Source organism: Elephas maximus, chromosome 1 (genome assembly GCF_024166365.1).
Source record: "Elephas maximus indicus isolate mEleMax1 chromosome 1, mEleMax1 primary haplotype, whole genome shotgun sequence".
Lineage (NCBI taxonomy): Eukaryota > Metazoa > Chordata > Mammalia > Proboscidea > Elephantidae > Elephas > Elephas maximus.
In genome coordinates, this window is record NC_064819.1 from 71,534,159 (window position 1) to 71,554,624 (window position 20,466).

At 43.2% G+C, this 20,466-nt stretch overlaps 1 protein-coding gene across 10 annotated transcripts in view; it reads right to left on the minus strand.

Annotated features, from left to right (window-relative positions):
• Positions 1-20,466, minus strand: part of RIPOR2 (RHO family interacting cell polarization regulator 2) — a 301,690-nt gene that overhangs the window by 22,157 nt on the left and 259,067 nt on the right. For 5 of the 10 annotated variants that reach the window (XM_049885039.1, XM_049884997.1, XM_049885007.1 and 2 more), the window contains 6 exons: positions 19,829-19,958; positions 14,755-15,441; positions 10,712-10,896; positions 7,922-8,090; positions 2,420-2,555; positions 84-245 (listed from right to left, as the gene is read on the minus strand). In XM_049885039.1, coding sequence (XP_049740996.1) covers positions 84-245; positions 2,420-2,555; positions 7,922-8,090; positions 10,712-10,896; positions 14,755-15,441; positions 19,829-19,958 — 1,469 coding nt within the window. The other 5 variants (XM_049885081.1, XR_007517469.1, XM_049885070.1 and 2 more) reach the window with 5 other exon arrangements.

The window sequence follows — 20,466 nt, forward strand, 5'->3', positions numbered from 1 at the left end:
TGCTGTGGAGGTGGCAGGGAGCCCCACGAATGCTCACTCTCACACTTAAGGGCAGAAATGCTGTCCCTCCCACTGGCCTGTACCTGAGTCTGCGAGTCCTGGATACTCTTTGTTGACAGTTCTGGCAAAGCTGGCCTCCAGCTGCCTAATCACTCTGTCAGCTGAGCTATGGTAGACACCAGCTGGGCTGCAGCACTTGGTCCAGAAGGAGAGCAAAGACAGCTTCTTGTGGAATTCCGGTATGGCTGCAAAAGAAGAACCACCCCCGTCCTTTGACACATGTTTAATTTAATTGACTTCCCCCTCCCCGCCCAGGATTACAGCTTTAATATACCAAAGAGGATACAACTCAAGACGAGTATAAAGAAGAGATGCTTAGGGTGAGGTCTAGGAGGGTCCCCAACACGGAGCTTCCATGTTTCAACAAAGGCGGGTCACCGTCTCGTGTACTGATGTCTTTGGTCAACCAGGAAGCCCAAGGAGCTTCTGTGTCCAAAGCTTTAGTTAAATCCCTTTTCATAGGCATGATTGATTGAATCTTGGCCTCTTGCCCCTGAGACTGGCTGATATCATATGGTGGGTCTTTCTGGCCAGGCCATTCCCCACCCAAGAGTCACCTCATTAGTGTAACTGATAGTTCAGCTGTGGTCTGGAGGCCTCATTCAAGATACTTCAATCACTGGGGAAATTCCGAGGTTTTAGAGGTTATCTCTGGAATAACAACACATATTTCAAATGAAGTAGATGAAGACTTGTACTTGGGTGGGCATGGGGAAGGCATCCTCAGAGACCTCTCGTTTTATTTTTTTAAAGGCTGTGGTTTTCGATCTGAGCTATATAAGATTCCTCTGTGGTTGGCTGATGGTTGGCTGATGGGTCCAAAGGGCAAAGAAGTTGTGATGAGGAACCTTGCAGACTGGGGAGGTACGAAAACCCAGCAACAGCAAAGCTGTTTGCTTTAAGTGACAGAAATCACAATGGCTCTACTCTTCGGAGATGTGCCAGCATCATCTCATCTCCTGTAACCTTATAGCAAAAAAATTGCAAAGAATCAGAGAACTTAACTTCGGGAGATTTTTCTGAATGAAATGGAAGGCAGCAGTAGGTTGTTGGGGGATTTTTACCTGCCCAGGTGGTTCTTAGACTGAAATGATTGGGCAGCACTGGACCAGGTAAGGCAGGGTTAACATTTCACTTGTCTGTGGGTTGTGATAATGAGGAGGGGCCTGAGAGAAGCAAAAACACCAGTCATTTGCTGCCTGAATGTCCTACCCCTTTTTGTGCCTCTCATAAACCTGCCAAGTCACCTGCTCCTGGTGGGATCGGTTGCAGGAGGCAGAAATGTACAAAGACCTTTAGGCTTAAGCTGAGATTACCTAGAAGACCCTGCCAAAAAACAAAAACCAAACCAATTGCCATAGAGTTGATTCCAACTCATGGTGGCCCCATGAAGTCAGAGTAGAATTGTGCTTCATAGGTTTTGACGGCTATGATCTTTTGGAAGTAGACTGACAGGCCTTTCTTCCAAGGCACCTCTGGGTGGGTTCAAACTGCCAATCTTTCAGTTAGTAGCTCAGGGCTTAAACCGTTCGCACCACCCGGGGTCTCCTAGAAGACCATAAGCAAAAGCCAAAACCATTGCTGTCAAGTCCATTCTGACTCATGGCGACCTCATGTGAGTCAGAGTAGAAATGCTCCATAGGGTTTTCTTGGTTATAATCTTTACAGAGCAGATGGCCAGGTCTTTTTCCTGAGGAGCTGAGGAGTGGGTTTGAACCGCCAACCTTTCAGTTAGGAGTCGAGCGCAAACTGTTTGCAGCACCCAGGGACCTTAGAAGACCCTAGTGTCCCACTACTTTCATTCAACCTGTGATGGCAGGTTTTTTGTTTAAGACACAAATTCTTGTCTTTACAAAAGAGCCCTGTAGCCAGACCACATGAATTCAAAGACATCTTTCCAATGCCACGTTTGTATCGAAAACTCTCAGAACTAGGGGCTCTTCTACAGGCCTTCAAGTTCACACATTTCTACTTTTTCCTAGCAGGGTTTGGAAACATTTTCCATCAGACAGTCAGCTGTTATGGGAGTTGTCTTAGCCAGTTCCAGGAGCGAGATCAATTCTGATCATTTGTCCATAAATGGAGGCACGCCAGCAGTCTGTGAAACTCTGCCTACAAGGTGTTTGCTGTTTCTCTCCATACCCTATTACCTGACTTCTGGAGGTTTCTACAGACACAGCTTTGTCTCTGCTGGTTGAGTCAGAAGGCTGGAGCATGGTGTTCATGAGACCACTATGCCCTATTCTATGGCCCAGGAATGCACTGCTGTCCTGATAAAGCAATGAACAGATGCAGGCAGGGGAGCGGGCTAGGGGTGTCATCATTCGCATGAATGGTGGTAGGTTTTGCAGATGCTTACCTTCGATGACAGAACCAATGTTTCCTATGTTCTCATCACTGACTACTGCGAGTTTCTCCATCACTTGGATCTGCCTAGAAAGTTTCTCTAGGAGATTTCTTGCGACAAAGGGGGTTTTGCTTGAAAACACAATTTGCTAATAAAACAAACAAAACCACGGTTTCAATTATGTTGTTGTCAATGGAACAAACTCAAACCACTTTCCCCACCCAACCTCATCCTTCCTCAAATGTGGTGGCGACGCTAAATAAACTCATACAGTGTTTTTATTCCTGTTTGATAACGTTCCTCATTCCAGGCCAGTGACAACATCTGATAAAATCAGACGTGTTTTTGTGCTTTAAATGTTCTTCATGCCTATACAAATTCCGGAATTTTCTCAGTAGTTAGAGCTGTAAGTTTACTGTAAAATTGCCTTTCCTTTTGTGTACTGTAAATCTGATCTTCCTCTTTGGAGCCTGGAGGGCATATTTAAGCTATGTCTTGGTGTGTAAGCAGGAAAAAAAAGATTTATTTTACAAGCACAGTGATTTTTCACAGCATGGTTTTACATCCTAATGTTCAAGCTGAAAATTAAGGGCATATTGTATAATAATCGTAATTATAATCAGAGCTATCTCATTATAATTAACACGTGCTTGGTATGTACCAGGCATTGGTCTGAGCCCTTTACATATATTTTAAAAAAAAACAAAAACCAAACTCTTTGCCATGGAGTCGATTCTGACTCACAGTGACCCTATAGGGCAGAGTAGAACGGCCCCATAGAGTTTCCAAGGAGTGCCTGGTGGGATTCAAACTGCTGACCTTTTGATTAGCAGCCATAGCACTTAACCACTACGCCACCGGGGTTTCCTTACATGTATTAGCTCATGTAATTTCTCACAACAACCGAATGAGGTTGGTTCTGTTGATATCCCAGTGAGGAAACTGAGGCACAGAGAGGTTAAGTAATCCGCCAGCATCACATTAGTAGTAAGCGGTTTCACTTGTGTGCTGGTCATAAGACTGAGGGGGCCCTGAGAGAGGAAAGGACGTAAGTCACTTATTGCCTAAAGGTTCTACTCTTTTCTGTCTCTCAGAGACCTGTCTCTGTCAGCTGGTAGGCATGAATGCAGGATGCAGACCCTTTACTACTGTGCTGTTGTTGTTGTTGTCTGTCACTGAGTCAGCTACAACTCATTGTGACCCCACATACCACAGAACGAAACGTTGCCCAGCCCTGTGCCATGTTCGTGATCTACGGTATACTCAAGTCCATTGTTGCTGCCATTGTACATGTTGAGCGCCTACCAACCTATGGGGCTCATCTTCCAGCACTGTATTCAATAATATTCTGTAGTGTTCCATAGAGTTTTCTTTGGCTAATTTTCAGAAATAGATTATCAATGTTTTCTTCCTAGTCTGTCTTAGTCCGGAAGCTCCAGTGAAACCTGTCCACCATGGGCGACTCTGTTGGTGTTTGAAGAAGTGGCGGCATGGCTTCCAGCATCATAGCAACATGCAAGCCACCACAATTCGACGAAATCCTGAGAGACGGGGGGTGGACTACTACCTGTACTATATACTACCATGCTATGCTGTTTAAAGCATGTGGACGCTAAAGTAGGGTTTTCAAATTCAAGAGTGTGTGCACTGCAGCAGTTATTACGTACTAATTAATGCCTCTCATGCAAGTAAATATAGTAGTAATGTACTAGTTCATTTTAAAAATGATTATAGCTATTATGATTCTTATGGAAGGCCCATATTTATCTCTCTGCAATTATACACCATATAAACTCATCAACGCACTGATCGGGAGTAAGAGTTAGAACTTAGGTTCCAATCCCCACTCCTTCATTCACATCTTTACACTTTCCTCTTTTGTTTTTCTAGCACTGATTTTTCACTGAAGAGTTGATTTGTTATAATCACGACCGTATTATAGGAAGAACATTGCACTGAACACTGCATGACAATCTTTGGAAGAAAACATTCACCCCTTTATGGAAGGGAATTCTCTCAAGTCTCACAAGATAACTACTTTACCTCTAAAAGGTAAATAGGTGATTTGCTCAGCACAGTATCAGGCTCATTCAAATGGGCAGTGAATACAGGATGTTGTTAACGTTAGCTGCCATCTAGCAGGCCCCTGACTCATGACGACCCCATGTACAATGGTATCTGACTGATTTTTTGGAAATAGAGTTCCAGGACTTCCTTCCTAGTCTGTCTTAGTCTAGAAGCTCCACTGAAACCTGTTCAGCATCATAGCAACTCTCAAGCTTCCACTGACTGATGGGTGGTGGCTGCACTCAAGGTGCATTGGCCGGGAATTGAACCAGGACTCCTGTGTGGAAGGTGAGAAATCCGCTACCCAAAGTATAGAATAAACCCTAAGTAAATAAAAATCCTTGTCCATTTTGGCCAGTAAACAACAAAACAACAACAAAAAAACTGCACCTTTCGACAGATTAATTGCTGGCATCGTGGTTTGTAAATTAAAAATTCAATGAAAGAGATCAGCTGAGGTGTTGGCCAACCAAATGGCAATCATCTTAATCGTTAACCAACTTCCCACAGTATATAAGTTGTCAGAAGCTACTTTGAGGTTATTTACTTGTGAAGAAAAAGCATATTCCTTTACACCTCATTGCCAGTGTGTTACTGAAAAAGAAACACTGCCCTGCTCCTGGCCTCCCTGGGGACCCCAGCTCCTCACCCTGCCTCTTGTCTCCCAGTGGATCCTGTGCTCTGGGACAACTCTTAGGGAGCACAATTCTCCATTTTTTTTTTTCCTTCCCTCTTTCTCCCTCTCTCTCTTTTTTTATTGTGGTAAAAACATACACACCAGAACGTCTGCCAACACAACTTCCACGTGTACAACTCAATGCCCTTGATTACGTGTTTCGTGTTGTGCCACCATTAACACTAACCTCATCCAAAACATTCCACCACCGTTAACATAAACTTAAGGTCCCCCAAACAAAAACTCCCTCTTTTCCCCTCCTTCACACCCCTGGTAACCACGAGTAATCTCTGGTTTCTCTGTATCTGCTTATTTCATGTAAGTAAGATCATACAGCATTTGTCCCTTTGTGATCGACTAATTTCACTCAGCACAATGCTTCCAAGGTTCATCCACGTTGTGGCATGCATCAGGATTTCATTCCTCTTTACGGCTGCATAATGTTCCATTGCATGCATGGACCACATTTTGTTTATCCATTCATCTGCTGATGAACATTTTGGTTATTTCCACCCTTTGGCTATTGTGAAAAGTGCTACAATGAACATTAATGTACAAGTTTCACTTCTTCTAGGCATATAACTGGGTTTGGGATTGCTGGCTCATACGGTAGTTCTCTGTTCAATTTTTGGAGGAATAGCTAAAATTCTTCCTCTTTATGTACTGTTCTTGCCTGGATCATTCCCCTGAAACCATTGTTACGTTTGCTTCCACATTCTTTTCTTGTTCCTCGCACATCCAGAGGCATATTGGGAGAAGAAAGAGCAAGACTGGGAAAAGACAAGCAACTAGGTAAGGAAGAAGAATTTTTTAAGTAGAGGCTTTTGGGAAAACACTTTGTTCAAGGCAGCTGAAACCCTTCCTGCAAGAAAAGAATGTCAAAATATTTGCTCCAAAGGACAAATATTGTATAAGGCCACTATTATAAGATCTTGAGAAATAGTAAAAACTGAGAAGAACACATACTTTTGTGGTTACGAAGGGGGGAGGGAGGGAGGGAGGGAGAGGGTTTTTTATTGATTAATCAGTAGATAAGAACTGCTTTGGGTGAAGGGAAAGACACCACTCAATACGTGGAAGGTCAGCTCAACTGGACTGGACCAAAAGCAAAGAAGTTTCCGGAATAAAATGAATGCTTCAAAGGTCAGCGGAGCAGGGGCAGGGGTCTGGGGAAGATGGTTTGAGGGGACTTCTATGTCAATTGGCAAAATAATTCTATTATGAAAACATTCTGCGTCCCACTTTGAAATGTGGCGTCTGAGGTCTTAAAGGCTAACAAGTGGCCACCTAAGATGCATCAATTGGTCTCAACCCACCTGGAGCAAAGGAAAATGAAGAACACCAAGGTCACATGACAACTAGGGGCCCAAGAGACAGAAAGGGCCACATGAACCAGAGACCTACATCACCCTGAGACCAGAAGAACTAGCTGGTGCCTGGCCACAACCGATGACTGCCCTGACAGGGAGCACAACAGGTAACTCCTGAGGGAACAGGAGATCAGTGGGATGCAGACCCCAAATTCTCATAAAAAGACCATACTTAATGGTCTGACTGAGACTACAGGAATCCCGGTGGCCATGGTCCCCAGACCTTCTGTCGGCACAGGACAGGAACCATCCCCGAAGACAACTCATCAGACATGAAAGGGACTGGTCAGTGGGTGGGAGAGAGATGCTGATGAAGAGTGAGCTAATTATATCAGGTGGACACTTGAGAGTGTGTTGGCAGCTCTTGTCTGGAGGGGGGATGGGAGGATAGAGAGAGAGGGAAGCTGGCAAAATTGTCACGAAAGGAGAGACTGAAAGGGCTGACTTAATAGGGGAAGAGCAGGTGGGAGTATGGAGTAAGATGTATGTAAACTTATATGTGACAGACTGATTGGATTTGTAAACGTTCAGTTGAAGCTTAATAAAAGTTAATCAAAAAAAAAATATTTGCTCCACTGTTGCAAAATCTTAAGTAGTCAGCAACTTGAAATAAGATGAAAAATAAGCTCCATATGTCCCATAATGATAGCTAACTGGTGATGATAGCGGCCTACAGAAATATGTATTTCCATTGCTAAGGAGAAGTACTTATTCAAGATCTAGGAAACCTTATGTAGATTCTTTAACATTCTACTTTAGCCATCTGGTTGGTGGAAAATTAACTCACGTGACACATTCATTTTAACATATGTTCAGTAATACTGGCTTTCAAGTACCATTTGTAGATGGCAGACTGCAGATACCTTGTCTTGAAAAAAAAAAAAAAACATACTACTCTTATCTACTACCAAAAGATTTCAAAGCAAGAGCTAAGTGTATTCCACCTGATACTGTATTCCCTCCCCCCACCCCCTAATATTCAACTATTTTTTCCTTCTGCCTTTTAAGATTTGGTGACCTAGGTTTTAAGATGGAAAACTCAGGGTTGAGCAAGGTGGTAACTCCCATCAGTTTTTGACTTGACTCAACCAAAAGCAGGACTGTTCTCTTACTCCTGAATTCTCATTTCTTCTTGTTTTTTTATCATATTATTTTTATCTCTATGCATTCTTTTTTAAAAATAATTTATTTTATTTTTTGTTGTCAAAAATATACACATTAGTAAACATACACTTATTCAACAATTTCTATATGTACAATTCAGTGACATTGATCACATTCTTCAAGTTGTACAACCATTCTCCTGAATTGTCATTTCACCGGCTAAACTAAAAAAGGAAGCACACTGTCCTTTACAGAGACAACCTGGGATTTAAAAACAAAAGCAGTCACCAATCCTACCTGAACGAGTTGGGTGCAATACTGTAGGTGCCTAACGATGGTGATGTCAAGGCTTTCATTTCCTGTGGTCAGTGGGAGAGGGCTTCCTGCCACACTGGTCCCAACTCCTGTGTCTTCAGTCAGTGCTTCACTAAGATGCCCTCTGGCTTCCGGATGTACTGACCTGTAACTGTTGAAGCAGGAAGGTGCGTGAAGCATTACGTAGCTACTGCTTTCCATATAAAAACCACAGGCCAACTCAATGTGGCTCCTCTAGACCCCCAGTGAAAACAGGGTCTACCTTCAAAAAGCAAGGTATCTTTGAAAAGCTACTGTTTAATTCAGCCCAGCTGCCAATTTGCCTCATGTTAAAAGACCATGCAAACAAATTACTTCCTGCGTTCTGTTTGCTTCTCAAGCACAATGAACCATTTGTGAACTGGTCTCAACAAGAAGTCTTTGAAAGGTGCCCTCACTTTTCACTTGTTGCACTTTCCTGCTCTGTTGACAGGGTAATTTGCCAAATTTTCTGGGATGAAACTGTCCCCTGTACTTGTGGTTTCCCAAGAGCAATACCATTAAGAAATAATCTGTCAAGGCCTTTTCCTGGCCTCAGATCAATTGCTGGTTGAAGAATAGGAAAAAGAAAGCTGCCAAGGAGAGAGACATGATGTTCTACTCTGCACAAAAGTTGAAAGGGGAGTTTGAATATTTAGAGGCCTTGCTTAGTTCTGCCTTTCACACTTTGTTTAAATCCCTCTGTTGCACTGCCTGGAAACCCTTTGGGGCAGTTCTACTCTGTCCTATAGGGTCGCTGTGAGTCGGAATCAATTTGAGGGCAACGGGTTGCAGTGTCTAAAGTTATATCATGATAATATGCTAGTTTGACAGGGTACTTACATTCAAAATCTGATGTATCTATTATTTAATTTTATTCTTAAAATGAACATGTGTGCTGGGGAGCGAGGTATCAGCAGAATAGTTCACACACGGGAGAGCAAACAGGGACGTATACACAGTCAGCGATAGGGCCCCTTCTGGCTTTTAATCTCCCACTCCCTAGTCTCCGCAATTTAAAAAGATCATGCTTCAGAGCTTAGTGGCTTTGAACGCTTTTTTTTTTCTGATTCACAATTGCTTACAAGGGGAGAACGCTCAGCTTGTGTCCTGGCAGTCAACAAGTATTTAAAATGCAAAAAAAAAAAAAAAAAAAAACCCCAAAAAAACCCCGCATGCACGCACCCGCACACATGTGCGCGCACGTAATTTTCCCTAATGCCTCTGATGACATACAGCAAGAGTGATCAAATGAGACATATTACCAGTGTTGCATAAAATATATAAAAGCTGTTGTTATTAAAATGCTTCTTATAGCCAGAAGAAAAAAATGTAGATTGATGCCTGACTTTGACAGGTCATGTAACAGCTTCAGCTAATAAGTATATAGAAAAATATTTGGCTGTGGAGCCCTTCACAAATTCAAGCAAGCCGGAAAAATCTCAGTGCATAAGGTAAAAACCAGTTGCTGTCATGTTGACTTTGACTCATGGTGACCCCATGTGTGTCTGAGTGGAGCTGTGCTCCATAGAGTTTTCAATGGCTGATTTTTTTGGAAGTAGGTCCCCAAGCCAACCTTCTGAGGCATCTCTGGGTGGACTAGAACTGCCAACCTTTCAGTTAGGGCCTGAGGGCTTAACTGTTTATACCACACGTGGACTCCATAGAATGTAAAAGTATAACTTAAACATTACATTTATTCAATAAATTTCTTCTTGCTACGGCCCCAGTTTGCTCAACTAATAAAATCTATTTCACATGTTTTTCCTTGTTTCATTTTGGAAGACGAAACCCTCAAGGAACACAAAACCCCAAAACGTTAAAACCTCCCACAAAGAGGTCTGTGAAGGCTGAATAGCCATAGCTTGTTGTAACTTGTAAACCTGTTCAGATCATGTTGTGCCAAAAGTAGAGATGGATGGAAACCCACTCCTTTCTTTGGGAAAGTGAATGTGTACTGTTTTGCAGCAATTGTTGAGGATGAGTATGTTCCATTGTGCTTGTTCTGCTCCACCTGAAGTCACAAAATAGACCCCAGGCTCTAGCTCTAAAACACATGGTTTGGCTAGAGAAGAAAGCCTTATGGAGAAGGTGATAATATTTTACCTTTATCCTCCCCCCATTACAGAGAAGGCCACATTGTCCACCTAGGGGGCTGCAGATATAGTGGTACTCATTAGGTCTCAGCCACCCTTTTTCCATTCTAAGGGAAATATGGGCCATGGTGCTTGAACCTGGCTTTAATATTTAATATATGCTTAATCTACTGCAAACACTCATTGGGCTCAAGGGAACCAACAGATATACAAAGAGGTGGGGAAAAAACAAAGCACAACAATACAAAGGCATTAGCAATAAGATCCAAATCAGGGAGAACCAGGTCCAAATATTTCATCAAGTAGGAGCTCTCCAGAAACATAATCTAGTTAATTTGGGGTTAATTACACTGGGATCAAGTTGTAGACACTGAACCCTATTAAGAAAACATGTACATATGCATACACATACACAAACATTTCCCCTCCATTTATAAGACATACAAAACAAAACAATTTCCCATTAAACAGCCCAGAAAGGTGGACAATATTTAAAAGTTGTACCCAGTAATAAAAAGGAACTGTAAGCCAATTGGCCATTTGTATGGGGAGTTTTATCTTTTTAGAGATGTGCATCAGGTTCCCTCGGATAGGAGCAAAGAACTACTGTTTCATCTGTAATAGCAGAAATATAAGCAGATACTAACTTCAGACTTACCTAGTTTTCTCAGTCTCAGTATCTGAAAATACTGAGTCAGCACCTCCTCCAACATTACAAACCTCCTCACCGTCCTCCTCCTCCTCATCAAAGTCAGAGGTGTTCAGGAAATCAAAGCTTTCTAAAGCACTTTCAACTGTAAGACTTAAACTGGAAGACCTGCTGCGGCTTACTGGTGGCTTGCACTGCAAAGGCAGAAGGCACCAAGGAAAACGTCAACACATTCGAAAGGAGAAACAGAACACACGACACCAGATTTGAGATGCAAATGCTTTCAGTTTTTTTTTTTCAAATTTTTATTTTTTGTTGGTGCTTTTTAATGCATGTAAAATCTTCATATAAAAAAAAAAAAAAGGTACAACCGTGGATAAAATGACACAATATCTGGGATTTGTTCCAAAGTAATCCAGAAGGAAGTAAGCAGGTAAAAGAAGAAGAGATGAAAACGAGATTGGCCATGAGTTGATAGCTGTGGGAACTGGTGGGTTGGCACACTGGGATCCATTACACGATTCTCTCTACTTCTGTTTGAAACTTTCCATAATCAAAAGTTAAAAAAAAAACAAACATTAAAACCAGAAAGTCTTGAGAAACATAACTGCTACATTCCCGCCACCCATTGCTCGACCACAAGTAAAATGTAACAAGCGGACAAATTTTAAGAGGCACCGAGTCAATGCCAGATACTAATCAATATGTAATTCCAAGTGGCAATTGCCTCAGTGTCCTGAAACAGGAGCTAGCCATCAAAGGCACTTATTCTAAAGGAGTAATGGAACAAATCCCAGAAACAAAAAAAAACTGCTCACATTCTCCTAGCTCACGCTCCCTAGGTAAGAAGCCTTAAATCTGAATTTTATATTCACTGCAAATCATTTTTCTTTGAGAACTGAGAAGAAAATGAATGTTATGAGCATAAGACAGAGTAGCTCTGCTTTCTTGGGAGCTCTGCCTTTGAAGGAACAAGTCCTATTCCTTCCCTGACTGGGCCCTGCAATTACATGAGCAAATCCATGATATGGCCTGGAGAATTCGATGTTGCTAGTCACAAACAGAAACATTACAAATAGAATAATGCCAATTGTTAGGGGCAACAATAACAAAGAAGTACTTCCAAATATTCAAGAGGACGCTGGGGCAGATTGAACAAGTCCTGCATGGAAAAAGAACTAAATGTCCTCCATCCAGTCAGGTGGCACTGCTTGCTGATTTCTTAACACAAGGTGGGAAAGGCCTTGCTGGGCTGTCTCTGACACTCAAGATGGCACAAAAGCACATGGGAAAACGTCTTTCATTCTTTTAAAGCACAGCTGTTTCATTCACCCTCAGTGATCTCCGTCCAAGAGGCAGCATCATTTAGTTTTGATCCTCAAGATGTTTAGCACCCTAGGAATGTGAAGGGGAAAAAAAGAGAAAGCTTTGTCCAGCCGATGCTTTAATTCTGGCTGAATACAAAGCCACTTGCCGCAGACCTAAATTCTGATGATGTTCTGAATTTCAGGTTAGAGAAGGAGCCAGGCCAGACTCAAACCACTTCTAAAGAAAAAAAAAAAAAAAAGCAGTTGCTGACAAGATGACTGTAACTCATAGTGACTTCAGGTGTGTCATAGCAGAACTGTGCTCCATAGGGTTTTCAATGGGTGATTTTTTGGAAGTAGATTGCCAGGTCTCTTGTCTGAGCCACCTTTGGGTAAACTTGAACCACCAACCTTTCAGTTAGCAGCTGAATGTTTAACTATTTGCACCACTCCCAACCCACTTTTAGGTTTGTCTATATAGGGTGGCTATGAGCTGGAATCATCTCAACATTTTTCATTTTTTTTATCCTATGCCAGCTGTCTGCAGAACTTGTTTTTGTATGGTACGGACGTGTTTAAATATCAGTCATAACAAAGAGAGGTCCAGCTGAGAATGTGAGTGGCAGGATAGTTTTGAAGCAACAGCATATTAAAAAAAACACTCTAGAAAGAAATCTGTGACCACCAGGGCTTATATAAAATGAACAGATGACTCGCTTAGTGTTTCCTGGTGGATGGAGCCACTTATCAGCACTCTGTTGTTGTTACAGGTGCCATCAAGTTGATTCTGACTCTAGCAAATCCATGTGACAGAGTAGAACTGCCCCATCGGGTTTCCTAGGCTGTAATCTTTACGGAAATAGATTGCCAGGTCTTTTTCCCATGGAGCCACTGGGTGGGCTTGTACCGCAACCTTTCGGTTAGCAGCTAAGCACTGAAACCATTTGTGCCACCAGGGATGCCTAGAAATAGAGTTGCCATCTCCACGGGCTTTCTTTAAGGCATTTTCTTTAGGTGGGGTCAATTTGTATCTCAGTTATTTGAAACGAAAACCTTTTGCACAAGAAGTAGAGCCAGCCAACTGTGTGGGATAGACAAGAGCTTGTCGAGGGGAGAAAAGATGGTTCCACTGGAGTACCAGACAGGCAGCCCCTGCACACCAGCCCTTTTAAGTTCTGCCTTGCAGAAGCATCCAGAGTGCCTTTCTCTGCTTCTCAGAGGCAATGCCTACCGCTGAACTCATCTGTCATGAGCATTAGAGGATCCGGAGAGTCTAAGCAGGAGTTATCATCTGCCTGGGCACAAATCCCTTTCAGAGCTAAGTCTTAGCATGACTGAATAGAGAGGGATAGGATTGCCAGAAAAGTCTTGGAAAGGTAGTTCCAAATGCCATAGGGAGGGCCACATCTTAAAACAGCCATGCAAAGGACGCTACTGCCTTCCATGGGTTGATTTCCAGCTTGCCACTGTAACACTATTTCCAAGGATATTTTACAGAATGGGTCCCCAAAGAATTGCTGTTTGAAGAAAAGGATCCGAGTCCTCCTCTAGTGAGCAATACAAATCAGAGTGGCAAAGCAATGAATACAAGGTGTGGCAGTGGGATCTGAGTAGGGTGTTTTTACAATTCAATCTGTGGGTAGGTGGGGGCGGATACATTCCGATGGAGAAACAATGATCTCACAGGACCTCCACAGGAGAAGAAAATCAGCCCTCCTCACTCCCATCCTCCCCCTTCTACCCTGGCCTGCTCTGAGCGCCCTGAATTGAGGAAGAAACCCCTGGTGGGGTCTAGGGCTTCGTGACTTCTTGACTATGGCTGATGACTCTTCCCCTGTGATGAACCTGAGCTGCTGACATGCTGATTTGGGCCAAGTTCAGGAGACGGGACTCCTGCAGGCAGTGTCGTGGGCAGAAGGGCACTGACTCATGGCTCTCACATTGGAACTGGCTAACTCCACCTGTGATCAGGGACCGGGTTCCCCACTTCCCCAAGACTCCCAGAGAGGGACCCTGTCCAGGAACATCTTAGTGATGTTATGATGATCAAGACGCTACCATTCCACATTTGGAAACAGAAATTATTAACTCTGAACTGAAAGGCTGTAGGTATTCTTTGTTGTTGTTTTTGTTGTGTGCTATGGAGTTGATTCCAACTTACAGCGACCCTATAGGACAGCGTCGAACTGCCCCATAGGGTTTCCTATGCTGTAATCTTTACAGAAGCAGACTGCCACATCTTTCTCCTTAGGAGCTGCTGGTGGATTCGAACCGCCGACCTATTGGTTAGCAGCCAAGTGCTTAACCACTGCACCACCAGGGCTCCTTAGACATTCTTTGTATCTATTAATTTAACTCCTAATTATTTTAGCTAAGTTGATTTCCTATCAGGAAAATGAAAATTAGTATGTGCTCCGCATGTGCTACTGACATTAAAAATCAATGGCATTTAAATAATCTGTCACCTAATGGTGATAAACCCTGGTGGCGTAGTGGTTAAGTGCTACAGCTGCTAACTCAAGGGTCGGCAGTTCAAATCCGCCAGGCGCTCCTTGGAAACTCTACGGGGCAGTTCTACTCTGTCCTATGGGGTCATTGACTCGACGGCAGTGGTTTTGGTTTTTTTGTTTTATCACCTGATGACGTTGTCATGGAATGGGATGAAGATAAAGACAGGCTTAAATAGAATATTGGTTCGAATATCTCCTTCCAAACCTAATCCAGTTTCCCTACAAAGGTACTTACTTTCAGAATATCATCCAGATGCATGGCTTCTTGGTTCAGATTCTGAAACTCTTTATACTGCTCTTTATGTGGTTCTAATGCAAGGAAAAGCCCGCTAAAGGCATCCTCTAAGCTTCCATCCAGAAAGGATCTACAGCCTTCGGATTCCCCACTGACAGAGCCTTCGAAGAGCAACCTCTCCGTGACCACCGGCACCTCCGTGGAAGTCAGCCTCTTGACCAGCTGCTTCGTGATGTTGCCTTCAAAAGCGTCCAGTTCCACAGGCTTCAGTTCAGAGGCCTCATCGGACGCTTCCAGAAGAGCCTCTGCAACGTCACTCTCCAGGAACAGGCCGTCAGCCCCAGCTCCTGCAGACTGCTGGCAGGTCTCAGACGTGGCCGAGGCAGCTTTCTCACGCTCTGCGTGGTCCTCCATGTCTGACTTTGGCTCTTGGCTTTCCGCCGAGGAGCCTCTGGAAGATGCTGAGCTAGTGTCTTCTGTGCCCTTATTCTGGGAGGACAGGCTGCTGTGGTTCAGCTCTGCAGGGGTGATGGTGATTTCTGGATTTGCTGGGCATGTCTTGGAGGGAGAGCCAGCTGAGTTGGAGGGCAGGGCACAGTCCCCATTGGGCAGGTCACTGAAGCTGAGGGATAGCGGCATTTTCTCTTCAACTGCCTTTCCATTCTCAAAGTCATCGGGTAGATTCGACTGTGGATAAAAGGCACCTCATTATTATTTTAAATGCAAATGATGCATTTAGCATGGTCTATTTCCCAACAAAATATACGGCAAGTAAGATTTGAAATATCAGAACTTTCATGATATTAACATGTTATTTGTTGATGTGTGTGTGTGTGTGCGTGAGACAGAGAAGAAAACAAGCTGTCAAAAATTCTGTTTCCACTGTTGAATTCAGGTTCAAGTTCAAGGTATTATTCTTTCGGCTTGTGTACAGGTTTGACACTTTTTAAAATAAAAGGTTGCCAAAGGTGGGGGGAAGTGCTTGTTTCCTAAATTTTAGGATCTCACTGTATTTGGCAGCCATAGTTATGAATAACGCTACTGAATTTTTTTTGGCATCTATCTTAAAAGGCTTTTCAACTTTCCTGCTATTTCACGCCAAAGATGTGATGCTTCAGTTCTCACAAATTATTGTTTAAAAATCTCTACCCACGAACTCCAAGCCCTTGAAAATGTTTATTAATTTAGTAACCATGCCATAAATAATTCAAGGCCGGCAATACATTCGCATAACGTCTATAAAAATAGAAGAAAAATACTAAGAAGCAGACCATTGATCTCCCAGGAATGCAAACCCCAGGCCTCTCAGGTTGTAGAGAAACCGAGTCCTCTATCTGACAGACCCAGGCTGCTTTACAGGTACACATGAGCTTCGTGAAGCAGAACTCTGAAGAGAGAGGTCAGAAATATCCAGGTAACCAAGATCATTAGCTTGGGAAGGCATTATAATATTTTTTAAGTCATTCTTACACTGGGATCTGTGTATACTGTTTAAGTGTCAAATGTTGCTCTGTAGGAAATGTTTTCTAGTTATTTGAGATGAACTTCTTTAAGATGGGTCATTTTCCCTGGATTTCCAACTAGATTCTTAGAGTCAGTGGTAAGTACCAAGCTAATACCTAATCCAATTATGTATCAAACAATGAACTGTCACAATGGCAATGGGAATAAGCCTAGCAAACAAAAGGTACAGCAAGTTAAAAGGGGAGCCCACAGAAAGGCAAGGGTTCCTCTCTTCCTCCGGTCAGCTGCTCTGGCCTCGCCCCTGCTGTACCTGAGGCCGCTACATCCCAACATGTGCAGCTAGTTCAACCCAAACTGTCCACTCTAGTTGGTTTGGTAAGGTAGTTACTTTAAAGACAGGATGAGTAAAAGGACATGTCTCTGGGATACACAAGTAACCTCTACAGGCTCTGTTTCTTCACCTTTGAAACAGTGTTTTGTACTTTTGGTGATTGTTAAGCTGTGCCCCATGATGTCCTGGCGGAGGCAGAAGAAGGAGCTCCAGGGACCCTCCTCAGGAACTGCAAAGAGAGCTGGGTTCCAGCCCACCTCTGCACCCCCTCCAGCTGAGAAAACTGGCTGCAGTGGAGTTGATTCCCACTCATGGAGGCCCCACATGGGTCAGAGTAGAACTGGGCTCCACACGGTTTTCAATGGCTGATTTTTAAGAAGTAGATCACCAGCTTTTCTTCCAAAGTGCCTCTGGCTGGACTTGAACTGTCAATCTTTCAGTTAGCAGTTGAGTGCATTACCCATTTGCACCACCCAAGGACTTTCCAGCCCAGCAACCCCGTGTTTATTTCCTCTCTCCTCTATTAGTACCCCACCCCCAATAATACACCATATGCATCTAGGAAAGAGAAAAGGGGGAACTTTAGGGAGAGGGATGTGGGGAGGCCTGGAGTCCTACTCCCAAACCTCCTCCATGGGGGTTTCACAGAACCCTCTGGTCCTCCAAGGAGTTCAGCCCAGCCACGTCTGGGCTTCTGTCCGCACATCTCTTGGTGGCTTTGGGGTAGGTGGAAGGCACAGGCTATGGCAGGAGGACTAGGAAGTCAAGACTGTTACTCAAATTCTGGAATCTTCCTCAGCCATCTCTCTTGAGTCCCATATTTCCCAAACGTGAGCTGCACCCACTTAAGTGGCAAATATTGAGTAAGTTAAGATGGCAGTAAGGGGACTTACTGTCTAAGAAGGGGACAAGACTATAAACAGACACATGACAGTACAATGCAATGCCTGCTATAACTGAGTATGAATAAAATGAAGTAAGCGCCCCAGCAAGGGAGGCCACTGCCAGACAAAGGGGTGGTGCTAGAACTCAGCCTTGGAGGATGGCGAGGGGGAGAACAGGAGGAGGACAAAGCCCATTCCAGAAAAAATGGTGTGTACAAAGGGTTGAGATCCTGAAAGTTTGTGGTGCATCTGGAGGGCTGTGGGAAGTTCAAGGAGAATCAACCAGAAGATAAAGAGTACAGAATGAGAGATGAGCCTAGAGACGTGGGCTGTGTCCAGATCAGAATCGCCACTCTGAGGGTCTTTGTGTTTATCCAAAAGGCATTAGGAAGCCATTACATGTTTTCTAATCTTGCTCTTGTTTAAATTATGTTATTAAAACCTCTAGCAATCCCTGCCCACTCCAGCCCTCCATTTATACCATGTTGTTGTTAGGTGCGGTGGAGTCAGTTCTGACTCATAGCGACCCTATAGTGTATGAATATGAAAATACACATTAAATTGGTAGTTATGTATACAACTGTATTAACTATATATATAGTTTTTTTTGTATATGTTATCATGCATTTTCTTCCCATATATTTTTCCCATTTTCTCCTTTGAGACTATTAATAGAGTTTAGCCTCATCCTTCCTTTTCATCTGTGAGTGTTTTTAACTCTTTGAATAAGATTTAATTATTATTATTAACCAGAAAACTTTTAATCCTTTCCTCTCTGGATATTCAAAGATTACTTGTATTATGTCCTTAAAAAACAAAATATTACATATGTATTAATGTATATCTGTATGTATGTGCACAGTAACACATACTCTCATAATGTAAGGCATAACACATGTAATGAAAGTTGCCTATTGCATTCCTGCTCTGAATGAAACGGTTTCTTTTGCTAAGGCAGTAAATTAACGAGCACTACAACAAACTAAGACTAAGCCTGTTTAAATAGAAACAGCTTTAGGGAGCTTGGTTTAAATCCTTGTGAGTTCCCTGAAGGCTGGTTTTTGAACACTAAAATGGTGCATAGCGGCCGACACCAGTGGCCAACTCATTTAATTTCTGGAATACAATCTCTTTTGGCCTTAACGCTCATGGTAATTTTTGAAAATGGAAATCTTGTTACCATGGATCTCTCTGCCACAGTGGAGAAAAATCACAGCACAGGGGACAAACGGCCTATCTTACAGAGCTGCATGCACTGTTAAGTTTCCCCCCCAAGGACAGGACAGATGTAACCATTCCCCCAACCCAATGAGCCAAGTTGTTGTTGTTAGGTGTTTTCGAGTCAGTTCTGACTCATAGCGACCCTATAGGACAGAGTAGAACTGCCCCCATAGGGTTTCCAAGGAGTGCCTGGTGGATTTAAACTGCTGACCTTTTGGTTAGCAGCCAGGCTCTTAACCACTGCACCACCAGGGCTCTGTGACCCAAGTAAAGGAGAAGATAAAACAAGAGCCATGCCAAAGCGTCCATGCCCCAAGCCCCCAAAATCAAGCACTTCACACCCGTGCAGGCCCCACTCACATAAAACTCTAGCACAGCCGTGGGGCGCAACCGGAGAGAGGGCAGGTCACCGAAAGAGCGGCTGCGTTGCAGCTTGGCAAAGAAAGTGTCTTGCAAGGCACTCAAGACAGACAGCCGCCTTGGCTTGTCTGGTGAAGGATGCAACCATTTCTTCAGAAGTCAAAGCAAGATGGGGGAGTTAGTGGAAAGCATCAGGTAGCTACATATTGTTAGCTTTTAAGCAAATGTTTTGGATTACAACAAGGAGGGCGTTATTTATTTACATCAACTTTTTTAAAAGGCTTATATTAGAGGAAGTTCAGAAAAGTCTACATGTTATTATCAAAGCAACAGATGAAGCAAGTGAGGGGAGAGGCCAGAAAGAGGAGGTTCACCACCTGTGCGTATATGGCAAGAGCCAGGGTGGATTAACCAGTAAGCACAGTATACACCTGCTTACAGTGAGCAAGGTAGGCACAGGCTTACTTATGCTTACTTACTAATCTGTAGTGCACAATTTCCTCTGGCTTTCATCACATCTATAGTGCACAATTTCAAAGACGTGGTGAAAACCAGGTGAAACTGTACACTACGTATTCGTAAGTGAGCACAAGTAAGCCCATGCATACCTTGCTTATCGGGTAATCCATCCTTGGGTGAGAGGCATCTTGGAATGCAATTTCCTTAGTCACTACTGGAATAGGGTGAACTTTTACCAATAACGTTATTTAGGAATTATTCAGATGCCTTCACTTCATGTATTGAGCATTTCAAATCCTGGGAGCAAACTCTGGCTCAGGCTCATCATCAACTCCAGAGACCACACTGAACTTACAAAGAAGGAGTGATCTTTGAAGGTGGGTGTCTCCGGGGTGCCCTGGCTGTACATGGACATTCTCCGCTGGAGGGCGGCCGCCTTGTTCCCAGTGCCTGAGGATGGGGTCATGTCTTCCACGTCAAACGGACTGCAAGACAATAGGTACCCGCTGTTAAAATCACCTACAATCACTGGACCACAGGCCAACTCACTACACATAAGCAATCTTGAATCAAATCATTGGGAACTGGACTGTTTCTGGGCAAATTAGTCTGTCAGAAAAGCAACCAAGATAAAAGAAAATGGAGCAGAAGACTGAGTCTGAACCAATCCAAGAGACCACAGTTACTATCCCAGCTTTAGGCATAATTTATTGGCCATCTAGATGGATACACCTAGATACACCTAGATGTACCTATTTCCTCGTATATAATAGAAACATGAACACATGAATGCTTGCCCTGCAACAACAAGATGTTGTTGAGGCAAAAAGTCTGTAAAATTTCTTCCAGCTCTCTAGGGATAGACACTTCAGCAATACAAAAATTAATAAATTCTTTTTCAGTCCTAAAGAAAACATTCAAAAATAGAATCCTATTTGTTTCAGAACCTCTTTTATGATTGAAACAAGAGTAACATACTGTTCACAATGGCAC